The sequence below is a fragment of the Vicia villosa genome, unplaced genomic scaffold (genome assembly GCF_029867415.1).
Source record: "Vicia villosa cultivar HV-30 ecotype Madison, WI unplaced genomic scaffold, Vvil1.0 ctg.000034F_1_1_3, whole genome shotgun sequence".
In the NCBI taxonomy this organism is placed as follows: domain Eukaryota; kingdom Viridiplantae; phylum Streptophyta; class Magnoliopsida; order Fabales; family Fabaceae; genus Vicia; species Vicia villosa.
In genome coordinates this window covers 510,435-519,653 of record NW_026704969.1, presented here as the reverse complement: position 1 = coordinate 519,653, position 9,219 = coordinate 510,435, and the positions used below count along the sequence as shown (strand labels likewise).

At 33.5% G+C, this 9,219-nt stretch overlaps 1 protein-coding gene and 1 long non-coding RNA gene across 2 annotated transcripts; one reads left to right on the top strand and one right to left on the bottom strand.

The window, feature by feature from the left end:
* Positions 1-4,241: 4,241 nt before the first annotated feature.
* Positions 4,242-6,787, bottom strand: LOC131622641 (uncharacterized). Its single transcript, XR_009289961.1, has 3 exons — positions 6,583-6,787; positions 6,398-6,493; positions 4,242-4,686 (listed from the first exon to the last, which is right to left on the bottom strand). It is a non-coding gene; the product is annotated as an uncharacterized LOC131622641 (long non-coding RNA).
* Positions 6,788-8,344: 1,557 nt separating this feature from the next.
* Positions 8,345-9,010, top strand: LOC131622640 (uncharacterized). Its single transcript, XM_058893676.1, has one exon. The coding sequence runs from the start codon at positions 8,475-8,477 to the stop codon at positions 8,706-8,708; it is 234 nt and encodes a 77-aa protein (XP_058749659.1). The 5' UTR covers positions 8,345-8,474; the 3' UTR covers positions 8,709-9,010.
* The last annotated feature ends 209 nt before the right edge of the window (positions 9,011-9,219 follow it).

The following is a 9,219-nucleotide window of genomic DNA, read 5'->3' as shown; positions in this document are numbered from 1 at the left end:
AAGAATTTTGTTGGTGCATGGTCTTGGATTTATTTTATTTGTTTAGTTGAAATTTATTCATTTAAATCAAAATAAATCAAATAAATATCAAGTGATCAAACAAAGGCGCATGGATTGGATTTTATGATCATAAATCAGCCTTGAAGCTCAAGCAAATCATATAAAGTTGATTGGAAAAAGATTGAACCAAGAATAGAAAGATCTAATACATATTCTTAATCAAATTCCAATCTCTCCAACATATGATTTCTTTCTAAAAACAATTGACCTAGTCTTTCCCTCTATATATACCTAAAGCCATCAGAATACTAGGGGACGAAATTAGGAGAAAAACGCTGCCAAGGGAACTAGGGTTTCAAGTTCATATTATTAAAAAAAATATAATTTTCGCGTGCCTCAAAAAAATCATGGTTAGAGCCTCTAATTCCTTCCATTCTTCTCCCAAGGTGCCAAGGGGTAAGTGTTGATCATAGGATACAGTTAGAGTAGCCATAAACGTATGCTTTGCTCTCTTCATGTTCATGTGCATTCAAGTTTTCTTTTCCATATTTTATCGTATTTTAACCTGAGCTAATGATTCCTTTGAGCTCCTTATATGTCTTAGAGCAGGTTTGATAGATTATATGAAAGGATTAGCGTATGAACAGAAAAACACCATGGCTAGGGCATACTTGAAGGTCACGTTCGTTTTCGTGCATGCAGACCTTTTTAGACAAAACCAATTTCACCATTGAACTCACAAGGCTTTGTTTAGTGGATCTGGGTGCTTATTGACTTCGTTTAATGTATGTTTCCTGAGTTTGAATTTTGCAGCCATGGTTATAGGAGAAAGCGCAGCAAAATTCGCAGGAAACTTGGAGAAGACGATGAACAATTCAGTTGACTCTCTGACCGTACGTGCGTGCGTGTGATTCGTTGGCCAACTCTCCTTTCTCTCTCTCCACGCGTGGTGTTATCTCATGGGCCGGTCAACAATCCTATCTCCCTCTCTCCGATCCTAATTGGTTGGCATTTTATTACAGGGACCCACGCGTTGAATTTTCATTTAATTGTTCTTTTTCATATTTATTATAGCGCAAATGGCAAAGAAGGGAGACCAATGAGCACCGTGACGCCAGTTCGATCCCAGACGGCCAAATATTTTTTTTTCAATTTATTTGTTCATATACTCAATACAATGCTCGCACGCTGGATCACAATGTTCCCTCGCATCTCAGCCGCTGACACTCTCCCACTAGAAGATCTGACGGTCCTGGAATGCATGCGCATCATGAGTATGCTAAAATCAACCACATGGAATAACTCCCTGGTTCTTTAAATTCCTCTTTCTCTTTTTAGTTTGTTTTGTGTCTTTTCTCTATTTCTATTTTTTTCTTCTTTTTTTACTTAAATTTTCTTTTTCAAACACTAGTATTTTTAGACAATTAGTGTTAAGATAATTAATTAAGATCTAATTTAATTGGTTAAATAATTTTTTTAAATTGGAGTTTAGATTAGGTTTAATTATTTAGGATTAGTTTAATAACTTAATAATTTAGGGTTAATTTTTAGGTTTTCATATTTAGCCTTTAATCAAAACCATTTTCATATTTAGCCTTTAATCAAAATCATGTGACTATCAGTAATGTAAGGGTTGTCTATCAAGCTGTGGATCAAACTGTAGGTTTAGGTTTTTACCCTATTTTTAGCCACAAGGTTTTTTAACCATAATTTCCCTAAAACTACATTTTTATTCGCGAATTCTCTTCTCATCTCCCACTCCAGTGTATGTCGCATGTCTTTAATTATTTATTTGATTTTTGCCTTTATTTAAATTTTCGCCTTTAATTTTAATTGTTTATTTTTCTGCCTTTAATTTAGTTTTATTAATTATTTTTAATTCTAGAAAATGTGTATAGGTTGTCAAGGTTTTTTCTGTAATAGCTTAGGATTTTATATCCGCCTTTATATTTTTGCCCACAGGTGTCTATTGTAATAGTTAGGTTTTATTTTCGCGCTCCATTCCTCCTCTATTATGTAACTGCCCCAAAGCCTTGTAATAGTTGTAGGTTTATTTTCTGCCTTTAAATTTCCGTACAATATAACTGTTATATAACTGCTGTGGTTAGTAAAATAGGGAGTGGCAAGAATAATAACTGGACATAGCTCACTAACGCAAGATAAATACTCGAATACCATCACGTGATTGCTGCACAAACCCACCTCTAGGGTAACTCCTCTTACTATTACCTTTCGATCAGAATAGTCAAGTCCCTTCGAGCGTAGGGACTCCTTAGCCTGTTGCCTTCGATAAAATCATCATAGTCCCTCGATATAAAGATCATAGTCCCTTCGATGTTGCCTACGATAAATATGATCTCGTCCCTCGACGTTACCTCGATAAATGATGATCGTTCCTTCGAATGCTAAGGAGTCTTTACATGTTGCCTAAATGACTATTATATCCTTCCCTAAAGACTACCTACCCTCTATATGGCAGGGACAATCTTATGGCGAACGATACTCTTGATGACCCTTTCACATCCAATTGAAAGACTTCCTGCCCTCTCATGGTATGGATAGACCCTTTCGCCCGAAAGACTTATAGAACAAGAAAGACAATCTTAGGGTAGGTGGTTCTCAATTGCTTGCTCACATTCAAATCAAACTTTCAAATCTTTTTCACACCTCCTTTTCAAACAATTTCCAAAAGGCTATGCTTATTTACAAGCTAAAGTCCTTATTCAAAATCTTTTCTTATTCACACACGACACTTCAAACAATTCAAACAAAGTGAGCTAAGCAATTAAGAGCCCATGGATAACCATGGATACAAAGGGTGCTTACACCTTCCCTTTGTATAACCTACCCCCCGAACTCAAAATCTTTCAAAGGTCTTTCCTGTTCTTTTTTCCTTTCCAATTGGATAAAATAAAAGTCGGCGGCGACTCTTGCTTACCGCGACATTTCTTTAAAGTCAGTTCACCGTATTACATCTACACATGAGCAATTAGCAAATTTTCTCACTAAGGCATTACCTATTGCTACATTCAACAAGTTTGTTTCCAAGCTTGGCATGATCAACATATACCATGCTTAGCTTGAGGGGGATTGTTAAGATAGTTGATTAATTGATTTATTAACTTGTTAATCTCCTCTCAATTATACTTTCCCGCCTTTTATTTTCAAACTTGTATATAAGCCAACTTGTAATCTTTTGTATGGTTGAGTTGATTTTCACCCTATCAATGAAGATTGGCTCCTTCTTCTATTTTTCACTTCCTAATTGCATCTTGTACGTGCATAGTTTCTGTTATCTCAATAATAAGCTAAGGTATTTGAGGTTAAGGCGTGGTAGATACCTGGAGGTTTTTTAGAGCATTTTAATGAGTTTTTAAGGAGACAAGAGATGAAAACACATTTCACTGCTTCCGATATGTTGCTAGGAGTTGAGTTGCTAGAGAGTTTTTAAGGTAAGACAGGTGCCATTGTAGCCTATCTAACTGGCGGATGTTTATTCACATGAATAGACTTCCACGCGTCTAGTAAGGTTTAGAGTAGGAAATCGGTAGACTTATCTATATTGAAGGTATTCAAAGCTTTGTCGTTCGCGCAAATCAAGCGAGCCTTGCTTGATGCTAAAGTTTTACGGTGTGTCTTCATTGGTTATAAGTTGTGGAAAGTGGAACCTAAAGGACCAAAGTTTATCATAAGAAAATGTATTACTTTCAGTGAGGTCCATAAGAAGAGTAAGAAAAAAGATCTAGGGACAAAGATACTAGAAATATGGCGAAGACGACTCGATTTTAGGGGAAGGATCATGCTTGGAATATTAGTTCTAACACTACAACAAAAATGACTTCTGGCAACAACGAAAAACCGCGGCTTGAAGTGTAAAAACCGTAGCAGAAAGCTTTAGGAGACGGTTTTGCAGGCGTGGAATAAACGGCCGTTGCCTATTCCTTTAGAGTGCGGTTTTTGTATTTCTACCCACGCATTTAAAACACCGTAGCCTAAACATCAACAGTCCACGGTTTTGGTTGTACTTTTAGGCCGCGGTTTTTAAGTAGCAACACCACTTAACCGTCCCTAAAACATGAAAAGACTACGGTTATTAGTAAGCAACAGGTGAAAACCGTAGTTTAGTCTTTAATTTTATTTAAACAAACTGTACATAACCGTGCCTAAAAGTTAGGAATAGTCCACGGATTTTAATAAGCAACACATAAAAAGTGTTGCCTATAGATTGAAAAACAACTCACATATATTGGTATTTAATTTTAAATATATAATAAGTATTTAATTTCCTATTCATTTACATGGTCATACATTTGCTATGATATACCTTCACATTATTCTAATCAATTATTTGTCAATAGTATTAATTAAATGAGAATAAACAAATTTATAATTTGAAAATATATCAATATGAAGTATTAATAAGATGAAGTGTAATAAAAATATCTTCAAAATAAATCCATGTAATATAAAATATATACTTAGTTGGCTTAAGTAACTCCATAAAACAAAACATAATCGTCCATATTTGAATCAACGATCGTCTTCATCACATTCATTGTGTTAAGATTCACGATAATCATCATCGAGAGAATCGTCATCTTGATCATATTGAAGATCATCGTCTTCTTGATCATAATGAAGCTCATTGTCATCTTGGAGATCTTGAGGATCATCTATGTTTCTAATCTGTAAATATGAAGAAATTTTTGTATATATTAATATGAATCAGTCCATCTAAGACTGCAAATTTTATTAAATCTCATCAAACCTAAAATTTCAAAATCAATAAATTGTATAAAAAATAGTCAACACATGCAAAAAACCACAACTCATTCAAAAACTCATAGTAAATACAATAAAGTTCCAAAAGTTTTTTAAATTACTATTTGGCCTCCTAGCATTCCGTATGACGGATCTTGATAATTGTTCCAAATATTTAAAGATTCACAAGTAAAACAAATTTCCAAACAATAGTCATATCAGTTAAAAGTTGCAAAAATTTGGGTACTTTCACTCTCAACCTTTTTAAATATAAACTGGTGCCTTTGTGTCTCTATTTGTAAATATGCAAGCATCAAGTTTTTACAACTGGATTCATATATATCTTGAAATTTTCTGCTTAAATTTAATTTAGCCATAGAACACACTAAATCTCAAAGATAAAGACATAATAAAGAGTGCACAAACTGTATTTTTTCAGGCCTAATTTTGACAAAAAGAATATAGATACACGCCACTGCATATATCATCCTAACAATATTAAATATAAATATATTAAATATTTTGTTTGTTCCTTTTTCTAGATCAAATTCAGTTCTCAATTATACATATCTTTTTCTTTTATAAAGTAGCATTTCCTTTCTTAAAAAATATGATTCCTTCATTTTCCAGTTATATCATATCTATTATTTCTTTATGAGGTTATCATATTTGTTATTAATTAACAAGCTCAATAAATTTATTAGCCTGTTGCTGGGAAAAGAAAATACCTCTGAATAGTGAAAATTCACTAGAAAAATTGTATATGGAGCCAAATTATGAAAGGTGAACAAATGGGATAACTATATTAGCAAAGTACTTTGCTAAACTATGATGACTTGAACAAAATAACATATTTATCAACAACAACAAAGGATACACAATAACAAATTCATTGCACACTTCATAATTTATTTTACTAACAGATCCTTCTCAAAGTGGAGAACATGGACACGACCATTTATTTATTATTCCAACCAGAACCTACTATTAGGAAATGACTCACTTTTTTTTCATACTTCTAAAGGCTTAGGACTACACTTATTGCCCCAACCAATTATTCCACTCTCTAATGGACATCCAACACATTGATTATCCTCACAAAGCTCAAATTTCCAACATCTCTCTAGTAATTGAGACTCACTCTCATCAAAACCTCTATCAAAGAGAGTGTATGTTACTTTGCCAAATGAATTTACCTTTAGCATCAATTAAAACCATGTTACCATTCGAGAGTTACCTAAAGACAACAACACCTTTATTAGGAAAAGAGGGTTCTAAATGTATAGGCAATTACTTGGATATGACTATTGTCAGATACTACCTAAAATATTCTATCGGCAGAGACTAAAATATTCTCCCTGCAACCATTATTAAAACACAAAATTTTCTCCAAAGCAACCAAGTGTATTTCCATTATAATAAATTACAATTATCCATTCATCAAAACATTAGCCAAATCAATAATACAATTACAATTCAACTCAAGTATTTGGATATATGTGCAAGAGTCTCATCATAAAACATATGGAAACATCATATATTATTCTATCAAACAAATTAACGTGAATGTACAAAGTGACAATCACTTTTTCAATTCAAATTAACAGATTTTGTAAGTTAAAGCTAAGTAAAATACCTTATGACGGGAGACGATTATACTTGAATAAGCAACTCTGAAAGTGAGAACTAGAAAGGTTGGGGCTGAGAGTGAAAGTAAAATCCAGATCTGAAACTGAGAGAGAACACTTTAGCAAAAGAGTATGAACATTAGAGGTTGAATATTGCATATTATTATTCAGAAAATAAGAATGATAAACTTACATTTAAGAGGTAAGAGCAATATATGATATCACTTTTCTTCACAACTGGTTGTATAATGGGTGTTGTAGCCGTCGTCGGTGGCCGCCATGAAAGGGAGGAAGTAAGTTACAAAAGAAATTGCACTGGCCGGCGGCCGCCGTGAAAGGGGAGGGATGAGTAACATAGGAATCGCGCGCTCTCTGTACAGAGAAAGAAGAAACGGCGTTTAGGGTTTAATGAAAATCAATTTTAGGAACACTTTTTTAAGTTAAGTAAGTTTTGGAAAAAATACAAATAATTATTTTATAAATATATATGAGGATGCTAGCTTTTCAAGATGAGATATTTGGTTAAGCGGTGGCGAGATTACTTTTGAACGCTTAAAACCTGAGTTCGAATCCTGTGTAGTGCCTTTATATATAAAATATATTTTCTAATCTTTATTAAACTGCAACTAATTAAAAAAAATTTAATTAAAACAAAAATAAACTTCTATAAGGACACGCCTTCGATCTCGTCTCAAACAATTTAATTCAAATTTTAAAAAACTTAAAAATAGCCACGAATCAGAACTGTAGCATAAAGAAATAAGCTACGGTTACACTATGCCAACCCTTATTAACCGTCGCCTATAGGGAAAAGACAACGGTTAGGTTATGGCCGCACTTACGAAACCGTTGCAAAAAGTAAAAAGGGGACGGTTTTCAGCAAAATTTTAGAATAGCGTCAACGGGTTAAAAAGCGTAGCCTATTACACTATTAAGGGACGGTTTTTCAGCCGTTGCCTATTTTTTCGTTGCCTAAAGTCATTTTTGTTGTAGTGTAATGAGTGAAATTTTAAAGTGAAATATGATTATTATCTGACTCATGATAAGATAAAGAGTAATATTATACCATCTCAAGAATATGGCTGTGCTTACCTTGGTTGTTATACTTTGTATGTTACTGAAGGTTTGCAAATCTCTGAAAACAAAGACCTTCACAAAGGCCTTCAAAAGCAAATGGAATCATATAGGGTTGATGAACCATATTATGGGCATACTAGACTACCTAAACCGGAAATGATGGTTGGGTGCACGAGAAAATACCAAGATTCAAGCGCGATTTAACCTAGATCAAGGTTATTTGAGAGAGTAGTAAAAAAGTTGATGGATAAATTGACATCACCGTAGATTTAAAATCAATATAAAGATATGTAGAAGTATACCCTAACACCTCAACTAATATATATAGTAAAAAATACCTATTCTTAGGGATGATGAAAGTCAGCGTTTAAAGTCCGATGAGACGACCAGAAATTTTATGGTGTAGATTGGCAGAACCAGAGACGCTGTGGCGGCGGTCTGAAAACCGAAGCTAATTAACATAACCATTTAGAAACATTTTGTCAATAAAAAGAATATTAACAAACATTATTATCTTCTCTACTTCTGTTTTGGGGTTATAGTATCTAAGTAATTGACACAATTGGTACGTAAACTATATAATTAAGAGTATAAGCATATTTAGTATAAGCATATTATTCTTATTCTCATGTAGGCATTCATTACAGAAGAAAAATAAAGCATCTTTAGTATGGTAAAAAAGTACTACTAGGAAGGAACCATAAAGCAGAGTTGGACACTGTACGAGCTAGGGGAGAATAACTGTTGTGCGACAGTTCATAAAGTAGAGGACGAGAGAGCATACTCATGCTCCTTTTTATGTCCATTCTTATTATTTATCACAAAGAATCTACATACCCATCTTTTTTATATGATGATAAAACACAAATAATGATTTTCTTTCAAATATCAATGTGCCTTCTCTCCCTCTATAAATACCAACAATTCCAACGTCTTCTACTCACAACCAATAGTGCTCAACACCTTACAGATTCATTGTCTTACAAGTAGACTTGAAGGGTGTGAAAAATGGGAGGTAAGGGGTCATCATCATCTTTATGCAATGTATTCAAAGCATGTTTCTCAAGTGGAAACAATGATGAGTATTGGGAAGGTAGTGGAGCTGGAAGAAGAATGTTTGCAAGTGATGAAGATAGAGGTTCTTGGGTTGCCGAGCCGGGTGTTGATAGGAAAGCTTCTGATTTCATTGCTAGATACTACGCCACTCGTGTCACTGACTCTCAAAGCCAATTTGTTTCTTGAATTAATTGCTTTTCTTCTTTGATTTTCCCTTCATGCAATAAGTAGCTCTACTTTCCATCCTCAAAATTTTGCTGTTGTCAATGTATTAAAGTTTGTCATTTACATGTGTTTAGGAGACAGTGTTTATGTAAGAATTATTCTCTCTTGTAATGTTCCCTTATTTGGTTGCAGTGATGTACTGAGGTGTGGATCATATATTTGTTATAGGAAATAATGCAATCATAATAATGTAACACTTTATTCTTCCTTATTGTGAGAGTTTTGATTTGTATGAGACTATATTTTTAAGTATATAAGTTTATCCTTTGACAGCAACTATTATTTATTTATCTCAAAATTAGCTCTATTAATTAAAAGTATATAATACAGAGATGCTATATAAGAAGTTATTGTGTCTATGGTAGTTATGGTGCAAGGACACAAACATAATTTCTAACTAACCATAACTAACTTCAACTACATGCTTAATTGACTAACAAAATAGTTATTGTTATTATAGTTAGATTGATAT

Excerpts from the sequence above, each read along its gene's own strand:
- LOC131622640 (XM_058893676.1), top strand. The coding sequence starts at position 8,475 with ATGGGAGGTAAGGGGTCATCATCATCTTTATGCAATGTATTCAAAGCA.